Source organism: Beta vulgaris, chromosome 9 (assembly GCF_026745355.1).
Source record: "Beta vulgaris subsp. vulgaris cultivar EL10 chromosome 9, EL10.2, whole genome shotgun sequence".
In the NCBI taxonomy this organism is placed as follows: domain Eukaryota; kingdom Viridiplantae; phylum Streptophyta; class Magnoliopsida; order Caryophyllales; family Amaranthaceae; genus Beta; species Beta vulgaris.
The window spans coordinates 12,062,495-12,081,522 of record NC_079210.1 but is presented as its reverse complement, the minus strand read 5'-3'; the positions used below and the strand labels follow the sequence as shown (position 1 = coordinate 12,081,522).

The 19,028-nt window shown below is 36.4% G+C and overlaps 2 protein-coding genes across 2 annotated transcripts; one reads left to right on the top strand and one right to left on the bottom strand.

The window, feature by feature from the left end:
- Positions 1 to 61: 61 nt before the first annotated feature.
- Positions 62 to 15,096, top strand: LOC104903245 (ABC transporter A family member 2). The gene is made up of 16 exons (XM_010691254.4): positions 62 to 556; positions 9,998 to 10,229; positions 10,337 to 10,506; positions 10,617 to 10,802; positions 10,963 to 11,058; positions 11,152 to 11,352; positions 11,509 to 11,668; positions 11,769 to 11,995; positions 12,525 to 12,642; positions 12,735 to 12,811; positions 12,925 to 13,014; positions 13,211 to 13,354; positions 13,440 to 13,742; positions 13,834 to 13,914; positions 14,343 to 14,522; positions 14,647 to 15,096. The coding sequence occupies exons 1-16, from the start codon at positions 188 to 190 to the stop codon at positions 14,908 to 14,910; spliced, it is 2,898 nt and encodes a 965-aa protein (XP_010689556.2). The 5' UTR covers positions 62 to 187; the 3' UTR covers positions 14,911 to 15,096.
- Positions 15,097 to 17,854: 2,758 nt separating this feature from the next.
- Positions 17,855 to 18,770, bottom strand: LOC104903244 (vegetative cell wall protein gp1). The gene has a single exon (XM_010691253.4). It carries the CDS (start codon positions 18,579 to 18,581, stop codon positions 18,066 to 18,068), a length of 516 nt encoding a protein of 171 aa, XP_010689555.2. The 5' UTR covers positions 18,582 to 18,770; the 3' UTR covers positions 17,855 to 18,065.
- Between the last annotated feature and the right edge of the window lie 258 nt (positions 18,771 to 19,028).

The following is a 19,028-nucleotide window of genomic DNA, read 5'->3' as shown; positions in this document are numbered from 1 at the left end:
TGATCTACCTTGGTTTTACTAGCATCCCATCAACGCGCCTTCGCAAAATAATACACGCAACTTAACTCCCTCCCTCCTCTAAGATTCAAAGTCAACTAAAACATGTAAACTTAAAAAAAACCCAACCCATTTAAAATCCATTACTCCAAATACCAAACAAACACCCAAAACTCAAAAGTAAAAAAAAATGGAAACAAACAAAGGGATTCCATTACTATTCCAGCAACTAAAAGCTTTGTTCTCAAAAAACGCATTACTTTCATGGCGTCACAAATGGGCAACAATTCTTCAACTATTTTCTTCATTAGTTTTCATTTTCTTGATGTTTTGTATCCAAAAAGCCATTGAAGCTCAGTTCAAGAACACTACTCATTACGACACCGTTTTGGATCCTACACCTCTTATTTCTCCTTCTATTCCACCTTGTGAAGATAAGTTCTTCATCAATCTGCCATGCTATGATTTCGTTTACAGTGGGAATTCAAGTAATAATGTCAACCGTATTGTTTCCAGGATTATGGCTAATAATCCTGGCCGTCCGATTTCTTCTTCTAAGGTTCATTTTCTCTCTCCTCTTTTTTTTTTTTAATTTTTGATTAATTGCATTGCTTACATAGTATTGTTTTTGGGTTGTGTTTAACTTTTTGATTTGGTAAATAAAAGTTTGACTCATCACATTTTACGGTGTGCTTATTCTATCTTTGGTAATTTTATTGTTAGGAATAAGAAGTTAGATTAGGCCGGGGAAGAATGGGGTTAGCCGTTAGCATGATAACAATGGGCGAGATTTTGTCGTTCACTATTTTAGCTATGAGTTTGTCTGGTAAGAGATCGCAATTTTTAAATTAAAATTAGATAATAGTAAGTTTAACATTAAAAAAAAATTAGCCAAGAATGACTAGGTTAATTTTTTCGACTAGTTTAATCCATTGAGTGACTACGTCTATTTTTATATTAAAATTAGACCATTTCTTTTAATAATTTTTGTTTAGCTATAGGAAATATTGAAAAGTTGCCTTCAAATAAATGTTTATGAAGAGTTAACGGTCCAACTATTGTGGAGTGATTCCACATGTTTTAAAAATGAGACTTGGACACAGTATACAAATAATTCAAAATTGTTGTGAGAAATAGAGAGAGAAGTTATGCAAATATATCAGAGAGTATTGTATATTGCATTGATGTGTAAAACTGATTTCTTACACTGGTATATATAGGCAAAGTTTCTACTGTGCACAATTGCAAAATTTTCAACACGGAGAAATTACCTGACATGCATTAAATGCACGCAGGAAAAATAGACTTCGCACAATATGTGAACAGTGGACTTCACACATGTGAACAGTGGAATTGTCATTCCACTGTTTCTCAACACTCCCCCTTGAATGTCCACTTATAAGTCATAATAGACGTTGTCTCATTAAGAATCTTTGTTAGGAAAAATCCCGTGGGAAAAATCCATAACTAGGGAAAGAGTACAACTATTATGTATCCTTATATGCTTAAAATCAACTGCCTCATTAAAAACCTTGTCAGGAAAAACCCAGTGGGATAAAAACCTGATCGAAGGGAAAAAGAGTGCAGCGCATATAATACTCCCCTGAATCTAGCATATATCATGAAGATGACGCATTCCAATTTTTCGGACTAATTCTTCAAATTTCTTCGCCGGAAGGGATTTGGTGAATAAATCTGCAAGATTCTCACATGATTGGATTTGTCGAATGTTGATCGTCCCTTCCTTTTGGAGGTCATGAGTGAAGAAGAGCTTTGGTGATAAATGTTTAGTTCTGTCTCCTTTGATGTACCCTTCGCTTACTTGGGTGATGCATGCAGTATTGTCTTCGTAGATGATAGTTGGATTTGTTGTTATTGTTTCCATCCCGCATTCTTCTTGGATATTCTTGATCATTGACCTTAGCCATACACATTCCCTTCCAGCTTCATAAAGAGCAATTAATTCCGCATGATTTGATGATGTGGCCGTCAAAGTCTGCTTGTGATTTCCAAGATATTGCAGTACCTCCATAAGTGAATACATATCCGGATTGAGACTTAGCCTTTTGTGGGTCTGAGAGGTAGCCAGCATCTGCATATCCAATGAGTGACGCATTGGGTCTTGACTGATAGAATAATCCGAGATCTTGTGTTCCTCGAAGATAACGTAATAAGTGTCTGACTCCATTCCAATGTCTCTTGGTTGGTGCATTGCTGTATCTAGCTAACAAGTTTACTGAAAAAGCTATGTCAGGTCGAGTATTGTTAGCCAAGTACATTAAAGCCCAATTGCACTTAGATATGGTACTTCAGGACCAAGAATCTCCTCGTTCTCTTCTCGTGGTCTGAATGGATCATCTTTCTCATTCAGGGAACGCACTACCATTGGAGAACTTATTGGGTGGGCTTTGTCCATGAAAAAACGTTTCAGGATTTTTTCTGTATAGTTTGATTGATGGACAAAAATCCCATTTCTTAGATGTTCCATTTGCAGGCCAAGGCAAAATTTTGTCTTCCCGAGATCTTTCATCTCAAATTCTTTCATCAAGTATTTTGCAGTGCTTCAAGTTCTCTAGGAGTTCCGATAATGTTCAAATCATCGACATATACAGCAATGATCGCGAATCCTGATTTAGATCGCTTAATGAAAACACAGGGACTGATTTGATTATTTTTGAATCCTTCTTTCAATAGGTATTCACTAAGACGATTATACCACATTCTTCCAGATTGTTTTAACCCATAGAGTGATTTTCTCAATTTTATTGAGAACATCTCTTTGGGCATGCAATTTTCTGGTAGTTTTAGTCCTTCAGGAACTTTCATATAAATATCTGTGTCAAGTGAGCCATACAAATATGCGGTCACTACATCCATCAATCTCATTTGCAATCCTTTCGAAACTGATAAACTTACCAGAAATCTTAGTGTAGTTGCATCGACTACTGGAGAATATGTCTCATCATAATCAATCCCTGGCATTTGCGAGAAGCCTTGGGCTACTAATCTTGCCTTATATCTAGTAACCTCATTTTTCTCATTTCGTTTTCTCACGAATACCCATTTGTACCCAACTGGTTTTACACCTTTTGGTATTTGGGTTATTTGACCGAATACTTCACGTTTTTCAAGTGATCTCAATTCTGCTTGAATTGCCTCTTTCCATTTTGGCCAATCTTTTCTACGGCGACATTCATCAACTGTATTTGGCTCTACATCATTTTCATCGTATGTCATTTCAACCGCTATCGAGTAAGCAAAAATTTCATTCAAGACAACATCTTTTCGATTCCATTGTCTCTTTGTAGAAACATAATTAATTGAAGTTTCATTGTTGTCTATGCTTTCATGTTCCTTTTCTTCTGGAACACGTTTCTCTTCATTTTTGTTTTCATCATGCTCTGTTGGGAGATTTATATTAATTTCGTTCGTTGTCTCCCCTTGCCTTTTCATTTTTCTCGGTTTTAAATCTTTAGAACCGGGTGGTCTGCCACGTTTTCGACGTGCTATTGACTCATTTTCAATTGCCATTATCATTAGGAATTTCAATCCGTTCCGGAGCATTCGCAGCAGGTACATGTGACTTTGTCACTTTCTTAGAATCTGTGAATGCATCTGGCAATTGGTTTGCAATACTTTGCAGATGAACAATTTTCTTGACTTCTTGTTCACATGAATTTGTTCTCGGGTCCAGAAACGACATTTGCGATGCGTTCCATGTAATTTCCGATTTTATATTTTGTGGGTCCACTTTCTCTCCCCCTAAGGATGGGAATACCGACTCATTAAAATGACAGTCGGCAAATCGAGCCGTAAATAGATCACCAGTTGTTGGCTCTAAATATTTGATAATTGATGGAGATTCAAATCCAACATATATTCCCATCCTTCTTTGTGGACCCATTTTAGTACGTTGGGGGGAGCAATAGGTACATGTACAGCGCACCCAAAAATTCTCAAATGTGAGATATTCGGTTCTCGACCAGATACTAATTGTAATGGTGAGAATTTGTGATAGGCTGTCGGCCTTAATCTTATCAATGTTGCCGCATGTAATATAGCATGACCCCAAGTAGTAGATGGCAATTTTGACCTCATTATTAATGGTCTTGCAATTAATTGTAGTCTTTTGATTAATGATTCAGCAAGACCATTTTGTGTATGTACATGAGGTACAGGGTGCTCAACAATAATCCCAATAGACATGCAATAGTCATTAAATGTTTGGGATGTAAATTCCCCAGCATTGTCTAATCTTATTTTCTTTATTGTATGATCTGGGAATTGAGTTCTTAATCGAATTATTTGAGCCAAAAGTTTTGCAAATGCAACATTTCTGCTTGACAGAAGGCTCACATGTGACCATCGAGTAGAGGCATCAATTAATACCATGAAATAACGAAATGGTCCACATGCAGGATGAATAGGCCCACAAATATCTCCTTGAATTCTTTCTAAAAACATTGGAGATTCAGTGGCAATCTTATTTATAGATGGCTGATTATCAATTTGCCAAGTGAGCATGCAGAGCATGTTAATTCATTTGACCGAGGAATTTTGACATTCTTTATAGAGTGTCCATTTGAGTTTTCAATGATTCTATGCATCATTCCTGTGCCAGGATGGCCTAATCGGTCATGCCATAGAGTAAATGATTTTCTATTATCTAACTTCTGGTTAGATATCATATTAATTTCAATCGGACGTATATCTATGCGATATAGTCCCGAGGAAATTGCTGGCAATTTTTCATAGATGTATTTCTTGCCATTTTTTCTCTGCCGTTAGGCATATGAATTCCTCTTTGTTCACTGTCATTGTTTCCAAATGGTAACCATTCTGACGTACATCTTTGAAACTTATGAGGTTCCTTCGAGATTTACTCGAATATAATGCGTCATTAATTATCAATTTTGTCCCATTTGGAAATATAATGCAAGCTTTTCCAGAGCCTTCAATTAGCTTGGCTGTCCCAGAAATTGTACTAACATTTGCTTGGAATATTGTAAGTTTTGAAAAATACTCTTTATTTTTCAATATGGTGTGTGTTGTCCCACTGTCCAGGAGACATTGTTCTTTAGTTCCAACTTCTGATGAATTCATATCTTCATAAATAATAAATACGATGATTAGTATAAGAAAAATACGTATTTTTATTAATAATAAAGGAACAAATACATGAAAGTGGATATTGAAGCAGTTTAAATAAACTAAGCACATTAATCGATTGTGATCTAAACAAACTTATTTTCAACTTCAGCATCATCCATAAAAAAATCTGAAACATCAAGGCTGGGCATGGATGTAGTGGCTTCATTAACAAAGTTTGCTTCAGCATTTTTTCCTTTGTTTTTTATTGAAGCTTGATATAGATCTACCAAATGTTTGGCAGTACGACATGTGCGGCCCCAGTGCCCGGTCATGCCACATCTATGGCAAGTATCATTTCCTTTATAGGACGTCTGCCTTGATTTCCAGATGATTGTCCCCAATTTTTATCAGAATGTTTAAAATTATTATTTCTTGGGGAAAATCGGCCTCTTCCACGTCCACGCCCTCGGCCACGGTAATTACCACGTCCTCTCCCACGACCGTTGTAATTACCGCGTCCACCACTATGTATAGCATTTGCTTCTGGTGGATTAGAGCTTTCTATAGCATTTATCTCATGAGTGGCTGAAGACCCCGTAGGTCTAAGATTATGATTTTTCAGCAAAAGATCATTATTTTGTTCAGCCACAAGTAGTACTGAGATTAGCTCAGAGTACTTTTTGAAAGCTCTGAACCTGTATTGTTCTGCCAATATGATATTAGAGGCGTGGAAAGTGGAGAGCGTTTTGTTTATCATTTGCTCTTCTGTGATGGGATGATCACAATATCTTAACAATGATACAATTCTAAACAATGTTGAATTGTAATCACTGACCGTTTTAAAATCCTGGAACCTCAGATTGGTCCAGTCATAATGTGCCTTTGGGAGAAGCACATTTTTGTGATGCCCATATCTTTCATTTAGGCTATCCCATAGTTCTTTTGGATCATCCACAAGTAGATATTCACTTTTTAAACTTTCATGTAAATGATGTCTTAGGAGGACTAAGGCTTTTGCCTTTTCTTGTACAGTCGCAATTTTAACTGATGCGACTGTTGTAGTTGCATCCCCTTGTTGGGTTGTCACATCTTTAATTGTATGTTCCAGTCCTTGGGCCTTTAAATTCATTTGGGCGTCCACCGTCCATTCTAAAAACTTTTGCCCAGATAGATCTAGTATGTTAAATTGTCTTTTCACTAGATCTCCCATTCTTTTGACTACAAATAGGTAAATATTTGAAATTAGTAATGATGATAAATCACATATATATATTATCTCCCCCTGATTTATATCATTATTATTATAGATAAATAATACAAACAAAAAAAACTAAAAATAGCTACAACAATAATGAAGCTAAGCAAAAAAAACAAGAAAATACCAAAAATAGAAACAAAATACAACAAGTGAATAAAAAAAAAACTTCCTAAAATGCACTTAAAGACAAAAAAAATTGATATTCATGTGCATTTTTCGCCATTCTTCCGGGGGAATTTTTTTTTTTTGTCTCCTATTTATGTATTAGGAGATATATCATTAATGCCATGAGGAGGAAAAAGAAACCGGCTATAAGAAATAAGTAGAGTTTTATTTTCCTAAAATCCTCTTCAAAAGAGGAAGATGAGGGTGGAGGACGGTTGTCGTCGGCGTTAAACATGGTGGCCGGAAGGTTGAGGAAGAAGGAAAAAAATTTGTGGGTTTAGAGAAAAAAATCGGAAGAAGATAAGGGATATGTGGTGAAAATGGGGATGGTAATCCGCTTTTATAGAGGGTTATCCCTAACTGTGCAGTTCATATACAGTTAAAAAATATACAACGCAATAAAATTCTAATATTGACAAATATATATTAGAGCATGCTAGTAAATTGGTAATATAATATATGTAACTATAAATGCAAAAAAAGTAGAAGATTAGAGACAATAATATATAATAATGTTCTGAATGCTTGTTCCCTGCATACATACGACATTATTGCAATATAAGACATAATAATGCTATCATTTCACTAGGCCGTCCATATAGGGGCAATAAAAAAAATTAACCTGTCCATATAGGCGGTTTAAGAGCAGATAAAATAAAATAACGTAAATAAAATGTCCTTGCCCTCCATGAAGGTGGCGTTAAAATTATTTGTTTTCTGCGTTAGTAGTATGGTGACGTTTACTACTAGTTTCTTCCTGTTCATCTCTATCTCTTTTATTACTGGGCGGAGGTTGATTTTCAGCTGGTTGTATAGGAGGGTTATTATTGGTGTTGGGAACAGGGGTTTGTGGGTTTTCTCTGGTATGAGTATTTGTACCGTTGTTACGGTTACTGGGTCGGGGCTGTATTACAGTTCCCCTCGCTGGGTTGGTAGTGAATGGCACATTGTTTCGCTCTATCCAAAAATAAATACCCGAGACAGAGACATTGTGTAAAACAATGTTAATCCCGTTACTTTGTTGGTCCATATTCGGGTAGTAAAAAAGGTTGGGCTTGGAAAAATTTAAACTTAAAAACAAAATGGATGTAAAAATTTTAAAGATACCTTAAAAAAAATTTCCGGTAGAACACTCGTGCTGATAACGTGTTGTGAGAAATAGAGAGAGAAGTTATGCAAATATATCAGAGAGTATTGTATATTGCATTGATGTGTAAAACTGATTTCTTACACTGGTATATATAGGCAAAGTTTCTACTGTGCACAATTGCAAAATTTTCAACACCGGAGAAATTTACCTGACATGCATTAAATGCACGCAGGAAAAATAGACTTCGCACAATATGTGAACAGTGGACTTCACACATGTGAACAGTGGAATTGCTCATTCCACTGTTTCTCAACAAAAATATTACTTCTTTTTTCTATTATAAACTAGTATTTTATCCCCGGCAATGCCCCGGGTCATTTATAATTATTAAATATATTATTCGTAAATTTCATATTTGATTCTATCAGCTTTTCGTAATATTCTGTCTAGTACGAAATTGAAAAGTGGACATTATGGCATGATAAATTGTTCAAAAAAAAAACTTCTGAGGAATTGGGGATAAAAGTAATAATTTCAATGAGATTCGCGTAAACAAATGTTATTAATTAATAAGAGGGTTAAAGATCAAAAAGCTTGTCTACATGATTTTATAATTACATATAATTATGAGACTTTATTATGTTTTACTTTGAAACTTTAAGCATTAAAATTGTATTGGATTAGTGATTAAACTCTCACATTTCATTTCAATGGTCACGTGTTCAAATCCTAGTAACTACACATTGTTGATATTTTTTATTGAGATTATAAGCATGTGTATTGAAATCTGAGAAGAGTGCCACGTGGCACCGTTCCTTCGATAGGAATGCCTTTTAATATATTTGTATAGATTCGTTATTGGGTCGGACTATAATCCGAATAAAGAAGATTTTCATTTATTAATATTGTACTTTAAAATAATAACACTAAATATCATTTGATTTAGTAGTTAAGATTTTAGTACTTCCTCCGTTTCATTTTACTCACTATGCTCCTCAATTCACGCATTCTTAGGCAATTTTTGGATAAGAGAGAGGTAGAGAGTAAAAAGGAAAGGGACCCATGTGAGAGTAGAGAGATAGAGAAAGTTTATTTCCAAAAAAAAAATATAGCAAGTAATCTAAAACTTCCAACAATAAAAAGTGTAGCAAGTATTATGAAATAGAGGAAGTATATTAGCTTAAAGCCACGGATGACGATTGACAACCTCTACTATGCAACAGGTAAGACTATTTGATAGTCAAACTTTCATTGTTTATGATAATTGAGATTTCACATTCCTACGTGATCCTGTTTACACATAAGCATTAGTGTCATTTCGTGATTGAAACCGACTATTTTGTTTTATGTGGTTTTTTCTTGTATGTAGTTACTAATTTTTAGTCTCAAGATTGATTTTACTAATTAAATACTAATATTATTGATTAAGATTGATTCTTTATACCAACTTTTACCAATTAAAATAAATTCTTACTGAAATCTAATACTCCTACATCCAATTGAACATTAATGCAATACATTCACTTTCATCACTGCACAATTTTGGTGACATATAAATTCAATTTTTGGCGTACAAAAATTTTAAAAGTTAAACTGTCTGAAAATATTTGTTAAGACTACTGTAATAGCATTTTACATATGTACAACTCTAATAATAAAAATTTGTGATTAAAGTTGGTACATAAATAGTGTAAAAGTTTCATCTTCAAAAGAATAAAGTACCCATACTGATACTGACTCGATTTGTCATGACTAATTCAGGAAGCATAAGTATTTGTTGGTATATCATTTTTAATTTAATTAGCAATAAACTAGGTTATGATCTAATATAATTTGCAATCGAAGTGAGTGACTAATCACACACCAATTATAACATGAACCACACTCAACTTGATAGAATTGACGTTTTGATATACGTTACCCGATTTAAATTAGATTGATACTCAAAGTTATAGATTCGCATTCTAATCCTCATAGAAAATTATCCAAATCGACTTCGAAAAATTGATATGAGAATTATCTATTGATTTATCATTGTAGTCTGATTAGCAATACATCTCAATAATATAATTTCAAATCAAAGTGAATGACTTATCACTCAGATATGATATGAACCGAACTTGATCTAGACGACTCATTTACCACCTTGTTACTAGAAACAGTTGCATGTTCGTTATGCACATGTGAGTTGTCTCACACTGGAGAAAAAGGAGAGAAAATACTATATTATAAGCGAGAGGAGTTACTCCTACTATTGTCAATTGGTTTTAGTATGAAACCTCTTTTGAGCTTGTAAGTGGACCGAACTATCATTCATGCTCAATGTAAGTAATGTATCTTAGACCACAATGACATTCAGGTTGAGTCAGCTTTACAAGTTCCACTTGCTTATCCAGGTTAGAAGCTTTACAACAGAAGCTGAGGTTGATGCATGGTTTCTTAACCAGCCCATGTATAGTCCAGGCGCGTTGCATTTCATAGAGAGAAATGGGACAACAATAAGCTATGGTGTTCAAACTAATTCCACAGCAGTACAACAAAGAGGGAAGTATGAAGATCCTGCATTCAAGTTTCAGATTCCACTACAGATTGCTGCAGAACGTGAGATGGCGAGATTTCTTATTGGAGGTATCTTTCATTTTCTGCTACTCTTCATGATCCTTTCTTTTAGCACTATCTGCTTATTGTGATGTTTAACCAATTATGCTCTATGTTTGGATTATTTGTTTGCTCAGATCCAAATTTTAGCTGGACAGTAGGTTTAAAGGAATTTGCACACCCTCCTCAAGACCCCTTCTCTGCTATTGGCACTATCGGTCCAACCTTTTTCCTCGCAGTTGCCATGTTTGGTTTTGTGTTCCAATTGAGTTCCCTGGTGATGGAGAAAGAACTAAAACTTCGAGAGGTTATTTCCCTATTCTTAAAACAGTCAAATGAAGTACAATAAATTTCTTTAAAAAAATCTCTGCAATACACTAAAGATTACAGCTCTAATTTATGTTGTTCCTTTTTCAGGCGATGAGTATGATGGGCCTGTATGATACTGCCTATTGGTTGTCTTGGCTAGCTTGGGAGGGCGTTCTTGTGGTTGTTTCATCAATTTTTATCGTACTATTTGGGATGATGTTTCAGTTTGATTTTTTCCTGCACAACAACTTTGCAATATTGTTTCTCGTGTTCTTTCTGTTCCAATTGAACATGGTGAGTTTCCTGTTTTTTTTTTTTTCTGGTGATTTATCAGCTCATTTTCACTGCTGATTTGAGATCACATAACATAATATTGGCTAAAAATTATTTTGAACCATCAAAATACTACAATGTTTCCATCCACTGAGCTCTTTTTTGCTCTTATCTACATCAGACGGTTTTTGCATTTGCGCTATCAGCCTTCATTAGCCAGTCATCTTCAGCCACAAACATAGGGTTCTACAACTTTATTATCGGCTTAATCACCCAGGTTACTTTCTCTAATCCGTTTAAGAATTATGGGTTAAGTAAAAGTTGGGGAAATCAATATGCTTGTTCACTGATGTTATCTTATATTGTGCAGATCGTGACAGCATTTGGATTTCCATATAGTGATTCATTCTCTCAAACATACAGAGTCATATGGTCCTTTTACCCTCCAAATCTGCTCGCCAAGGCTCTTAATATGCTAACAGATGCAACTAGGACAAGTCAAGACCCTGGAATAAGCTGGAGTGGACGCACAAGATGTGCGCCCAATGATGATGACTGTATTTTAACAATGGTGCGTCGTATCCTACATATTTTGATACTCTACTAATCATTTTCTTAAATCTGATCTTCATCCGTTTTGCATGTACCTTTTCAAATATATTTCTATCTTTGCTTGGTCTCTTTTGACGTTTTAGTAATAACCATCACTTGCTTCATCCCATGACAGAATGACGTCTTCATATGGCTTTTAGGGACGTTTGTTATGTGGTTTGTCTTGGCCCTTTACTTTGACAACATAATTCCAAACCCTTATGGAGTACGGAAATCAGTGTTCTACTTCTTGTACCCTGGATATTGGACCGGCAAAGGCGGAAGCAAGTCAGAAGGTAACCAGTCCTTTTTTTTCCTTACATATTATATAGTTTTCCCTAATGTCATGTATTAGCTTTCTCCGGCTAATAAAAAGCTGTTATGTTGATACATCAGAGGGTGGTATTTGTACTTGCTTTGGTTCTTCCTCACAACTCGAGCACATAACTCCTGACGACGAGGATGTCCTTCAAGAGGAGGTCACTGTAAAACAGCAAGCACATGAAGGTGGTGTTGATTCAAATACTGCAGTCCAAATACGTGGCCTCGCAAAGGTTTATCCTGGATCAACAAGTCTTGGATGCTGTAAATGCAAGAGGACCCCTCCTTATCATGCTCTCAGGGTAAAGAATCTCGCAGTTTCTCTGTTAGACAATACCAATGCACGAACAGCAGAAAAAGCTATGCCTATGTTTTCTATTGTTTCTGTTAAAATTTGCATGTTTTGGACAAGGAAACATGCGGGGATAATGAACATGAAAGATAAATTGTGCCAAAATATTGAAATTATCTACTTGTTGCTTTGAAAAACTAGGACATAGGACCCCAGTGCCTACAATGTGTCATTTCCCACCCTAAATGCTGGCCATATTGTAGATTATTCCAGGAAATTTGGTTCCTGTAAGTTTAATGCACTGTTACTCTGACACCTTCATTTACCTCAAAAATGGGGTATCGTGTCAGTGTCCTATCCGAAACGACACCTTACTTGGATACTTCATTTTAAACTAAAAACTTGACTTTTTTCTACAAAATAGCCGAGTTGGACACTTGGATATCCGTATCCGAATAGACACTCAATCCGTGTCTGAGTAACATAGGTTTAATGCTCTGGAATTTTTAATACAATAATTGATTCATCAATTTCTCCAGGGCTTATGGGTAAATCTTGCTAAGGATCAACTATTTTGCCTTTTGGGACCCAATGGAGCTGGAAAAACTACTGCAATCAATTGTTTGACTGGGATAACACCGGTGACCAGTGGAGATGGTATCAATTAGTTTTAGAATTCATACCTTCTGTTTAGCTTTTTTTTTTTAGTTCTATAATTAAAGTTTCTCGATATTATTGTTGATCCACAGCATTGATCCATGGGCATTCTATCCGAAGCTCTGTTGGCATGTCAAACATTAGAAGAATGATAGGCGTGTGTCCACAGGTAGTCTTCTTACACTATGATTTTACATTTTAAGTGTATATAAAGGATGGCAGCTTCTGAATTCTATCAACCTCAAGTTAAGCAACTAAACTACCTTATTTCTTGCACCCTAGTTTGATATTCTGTGGGATGTATTGACTGGTCAAGAGCATCTCTACCTCTTTGCAAATATAAAAGGTCTACCTGGTGCAACAGTTTCGACGGTATGTATCCCATATTAACTCAACATTTAATAGTATCTGTTCCTTGTTCCTTCAGATGCGACATTCTGTCCATTTCATTCAATAATTTTTTTGAGACCGTGATCTCAAAACTTTCTTAATTACGATCACATACAATCATTTCAACTTCGTGTACATACTTCACATAGAAATCAATTTTTTTTACTATGATATTCAGGTTGTTCAGAGTTCATTGGGAGAGGTTAAACTAACTAATGCTGCAAAAATGAGAGCTTCAAGTTACAGTGGCGGAATGAAACGACGTCTAAGTGTTGCAATTGCACTCATTGGTGATCCCAGAGTAATCATATTGGATGAACCTGTAAGCATGCAATTCATCAAATCTTGTTATCTATACATTAGAATGAAGCATGTGCTATAAGTTTGTCCTTACATAAAATCTGCAGACAACAGGTATGGATCCAATTAGCAGGAGACATGTATGGGACATAATAGAAAATGCAAAACAAGGACGAGCCATTATTCTAACCACACACTCCATGGAAGAAGCCGACATATTGAGTGACCGCATTGGTATTATGGCTAAAGGAAGACTCCGATGCATTGGAACTTCCATAAGGTTGAAATCACGTTTTGGGACTGGGTTCATTGCTAATGTGAGCTTTGTTGGAAACCTTAATGGAACCCCAGCCAACGGAGATGCAACTGATATGAACTCCCACGAGCCTGTTAAACAATTCTTTAAGCATGTATGTTACAGAGGATTAAATGTTTTACTTCTTAGTTATTCCTTTATAACTCATCGTTTTATTGTCTAATTAATCACTTATCTTGTTGCAGCATCTGGGTGTGGTGCCTAAAGAGGAGAACAAATCCTTCCTCACTTTTGTTATTCCGCATGAAAAAGAGGAATTATTGACGGTAAAACTCTATATGCATTTTTATTTATTTAGGAAGTGATTGGTTAGGCAGAAAATTTTTCTTGAAAAAAGTGTTTTTTCTCATTTTCCTTAGTTTGGTTTGTAAGGGGTGGAAAAACAGTTTTCTGAATTCTTGAAGGAATGGGACTTCCTCCCAATTCTTTACCTTCCTCTAGACCTTCCCCCCCATCCACGTCCTTTCAGTTATATTCATCTTTTCCTCTCTTACTTTTTATGCGAGGAACTCAACCGAAGGTAAACTGATCAATGATTGTGTTTTCCTTGGAAATTGTTTATTATGGAAATTCCTTTTCCATTGAGTATGATTCTCTCTAACCAAACGGAGCCTTTGTCATCGACTTCATTTCTTCTGAAAATATTGCTGCTCTTGTTGCTTAGTAAATATTTCAAGATTTATTTTATAAACAGGTGTTTTTCGAAGAGCTTCAAGCAAGGGAAGAAGAATTCGGTATAGCTGATATCCAGCTTGCTCTTACCAGTCTGGAAGAAGTTTTCCTAAATATTGCAAGACAAGCCGAGGTGGAAAGTGCTGCTGCTGAGGGAAAATTGGTCACCTTAAACCTGACAACATCTGAAACCTCGGTTGAGGTATGTATGTTCAAAGTCACAAATTACAAAACATGAAAATGTGCTTAATTCCTTCAGTCTGATAAGATCAGAAATGAAAAGAGTTTTCTAAACTGACCTCAAACCCTGATAATTTTGCATACAGATACCTATTGGAGCTCGATATGTGGGGATACCAGGAACAGAATCTGCAGAAAATCCTAGAGGTATTATGGTAGAAGTGTACTGGGAACAAGATGATTCTGGTGCTTTGTGCATTTCAGGTCACTCCCGAGAAGTTCCCGTTCCTTCAAATGTGGAGTTACCTATACCACCCACTGTAACCCGGCGAAGTGTATTCGGTCAAAGGGAGAAGATTAATGGTCTTGTTATCAACCCGAACCAGATTTCTGAAACAATATTCCAGTAATTGAAGCTTTGCACTTTTAGTTTTACTTACATGATACTTCATATTGATATCCTATACTAAATACTTAAATAGTAAACCACTTATACCATTTTTTGTTGTTTCTTTTTGTTTACATAATCATTTATTTGTACATGAAAGAAAAATCAAAATTTTGCTTGATTAGAAGATGGTATTTATTGATCTTTATTCTCCTTTACTACCTTCCCTTTCCCCTTGACAAAAAATTATAATACTTTGTAGTTTGTACAAGTAATGTGCTTTCCATACACTAGTTTGTACAGATATATTGGTTTAATGAATATATATGATACGAGATTTGCAGTTTGTCCTGAGTTTTGCTTTATAATGAAGGTTGTTAGTCGATGCGAGTTTTTTTTTCTAAGGCCATGCATGCTTAGTTCCTTCCACGATTCCACTTGTATCATCTCCTTTGCCCAAGCTTAAGTTTAAGCTGATGGTTGAGGCCCTAGGAATAGATTTATACTCTATCACGCCCCCTAACGCAATAGCCCTTTGGGCATGAAGTGTGGATGCAGCACAAGCCTCCCTCATACCTGGCGCTGAGAAAGGGTGGGTGGATGAGATTCGGACCAGTGACTTTTTTGTCACGCTGGCTCTTGATACCATGTTAAAGGACCAACTCAAACAAAAGCTTAAGTTGATGGTTGAGGCCCCAGGAATAGATTTATACTATATCACGGCCCCTCACGCAAGAGCCCTTTGGGCTTAAAGTGTGGATGCAGCCCAGGTCTCCCTCATACCTGGCGCTAAATATTCCACTGAGAAAAGGAGGGGCGGAGGAGATTCGAACCCGTGACCTTTATGTCGCGATGGCTCTGATACCATGTCAAAGGACCAACTCAACCAAAAGCTTAAGCTTGGGCATGACCTTTCCAGTTAGCTCTGAATTTCTAAGGACACTCACAAGTGAAGGGGTGTATTGAAACCCATTGAAAACCCACTTGTGAGTCTCCCACATTGGAGAAAGAGGAGAGAATAACCCACTTTATAAGATTAGGAGTTACTCCTCTTATCGCCAATTGGTTTTAGTATGGAACCTCCTTTGGGCTTGTATGTGGACCGAACTCTCCTCTTCCGTACTGGGTTGATGCCCAGGCCCATTGTTCGTCATATCAAAATTAACATGGTATCAGAGCCCGGTTTGCGGGTCGTCTAAATTGGGTATTTGATCGCTACTGGATAAGGATTTACCTCGATAGGATGTCCAGCCCCTAAGAGGATTATTGCTCTGATACCATGTCAAATGACCAACTTAACCAAAAGTTTAAGCTGATAGTTGAGGCCCAGGAATAGATTTATACTCTATCATATTGTCAAAGAAATTTATAGTAAATCCAATACTACCATGCTCATGGTACACCCATGACTATTTTTGTTCATTGCTTTCTTGAAATTCTCCAAATGAGAAAATTCTACTCATTTCTATTTGTTTATGCTCGAATGTACAAACTTTCTAAGATGGGCAAATAATTCTACTCATTTGAGAAAATGAGCAGACACTTTTGCCCAAATGACCGATGAAAAAACTTTTTTGCTCATTTTCTCAAATGATCCTAACATTTGCTCATTTGAAATTCCAATATCGTTTGCAAATGTGAAAATACGTGCAATCATTGATGAACTTCAAAACTTCAATATTTATTTTTGTCATTGATGAAGATCAATTTTCTTAAATCATATTTTACAGTTCATTAATTCGATTGACTATATTAAGAGAGAAACTATGAAAGAGAGAAATTTAAAGGTAAGAAACAATAGAGGGGAGAGAAATTTTGAAGAGCAGAAGAAACAGTGGAGGTAAGAAAAATTTAAAGCTAGTGTTGATTCTTATATCATCTTTTGCATGATTGATCATTGATTCCGCTCTTGACTTCAAAAGCTCTAATGTTGATTATCAAATCTGAAATTAATTCCACCATTGATGAAATTCGAGGCTCCAATATGTGATTTTGCCATTCATTAATTTCAATGAAAGTTGCAAACTTGAAGGAGAGAAAGAAACAATATAAAAAAAAAAATTGGAGGTGAAAAGAAATTGAAGAAAGATAAATTTGGAGATGAGAGACAATAAGGCAGAGAGAAATTTGAAGGTAAGAGAAACAATGGAGGAGAGAAAATTTTGGAGGTACTCTCAGTCACCCGGAGTATCAAAGGCACCCACTCGGACAGCGTGGGGCTCCTTAACCCCTCATCCGAGTGGCATCCTACCTACTCAGCGCCAAGGGAGGTCTCTCTCTTTTGCCGTGTCGCTTCCATACTTAGTTAAAAAATGACTAAGTAATAAAGGCCCCCCACTTGGACATCATGGGTCTCATTGGCCCCTTATCCGAGTGGCGTCCTACCCACTCGGCCAAAGTAAACCTGGTCGGCACCCTCAGTCACCCGGTCGGCTCCCCTTTGCCATGAATGAAGTGACCGGGTCGGCCCCCTCAGTTACCCACTCGGTCACTCTTCGAGCTGGAAAATTTTAGGCTTGCCGGTGTTCCACCATGGATGGGCAACTCCCGGTCGGACCTCCATGATCCCCAAATTTCCCTCACTTTGCAAAAGATATTCGTTTTACCTTAAAAAAACACTAAAAACTCTAGCGCTCCCTTCAAAACCCTCATATTTCCCCCAAGATTTTTTCTCATAATCCCTGTTGTAAATTAAAACAGTTAGGAATAAGTCACAGCTCTAAGTCGTACTGCTGCAGTTCTGCTGCTGCCCATACTCAAATAAAACTGAGGTATATATAGATTCAATTATTCAAATACCCAAAATTCAAATCCTTAATATCTGCAATCATCGCTAAGCAAAGAATCAAACTAAAATCAATATACATTATTAAACAACAAGCAGACATTTAAAAAATTCCTTATTTTTAATAAACAAAATAAAGAGTATATACTTCTACATTGACTATAATTTGACAAAAAAACGATTAATATCTGACCCCTGTTCAATAATAATTCATCAAAGAATAGAACAGCTTTAATTATTCAATACCCAAATCATGAATCATCCCCATCCAAGAATCCAAAATAAATTCCTAAAACTTACCGTAGTTAACAATAACAAAAATCTCCTACAGTATATGATAATAATAATAATAATCAAATCCAAAGAATTAAAAACTTATTTTCCTATGACTCTCATATCATGGTAGTTCTAGCATTATAACCATACTGAGTTCTCCTGAGATTATCTTGACGTTTCTTGTAAATCCACCCACCAACACCCACAACACAAACCGCACCAATAACTCCAAACGCAACGCCGGCTTTATGTCCGCCACTCATTCCGCCGGAAGAACTTTCCTTTTGCGCGTTACTCTTCACTTCCGCCGCAAATGCATCATCCGCTGCGTCGGGCGCAGGAGCCGGCGAGGACGACGGGGATGGGGGCGGAGATACGGCGATGTCGGAGACTGGAGAATCAGCGGGAGACGGTGAAGGAGAAAGATTAGAGTTGGAGCCTAATGGTGGAGATACGGAAGGAGGTAAAGTAATGTCGGACAAAGGAGATGGTGATGATGCAGGAGAAGGTATGGAATCAGCGGGAAATTGAGAGGATGGAGAAGGTGAAGGAGACGGTGGATCTGCGGAGGAGGCTAAGTGGTAGTTGATTGAGAGGAAGAGGAGAGAGAAAAAGATGAATGAATTGGCCATGATTGTTTGATGGATGAATGTGTATGTGGTATGGTAGATCTGGGGATGTGAAGTTGAAGATATAAGAAAGAGAGGAGAGAGAGAGAGAGTCAATGTTTTGAGAAACAAGAAAAGTGAGAATATGAGTTGGAGAGGGAGAGTGAAAGATGAACAAAGGAGAGGAGACCTACAATTGACGCAATCACGCAAGTGATAAGAGTAGAGACTTCACAAATCACGCGTTAACTCACTAAATCTAACGGTGTTTTGGGCCGCTTTATTCGGGATTCTTTATTATCTTTCCTTAGTAATGCAAACTAACCATTTTTTTTTTCCCTTTTGTATTTTAAATATACTTGTGTCTTAAATACTCCTTTTCTTGACATGTAAGGGATACCTAGTTCAACACTTCTATTGTTTTGACTTTAGAGATTATTTAGAATTTAGATAGTGCATTTAAATTGAATG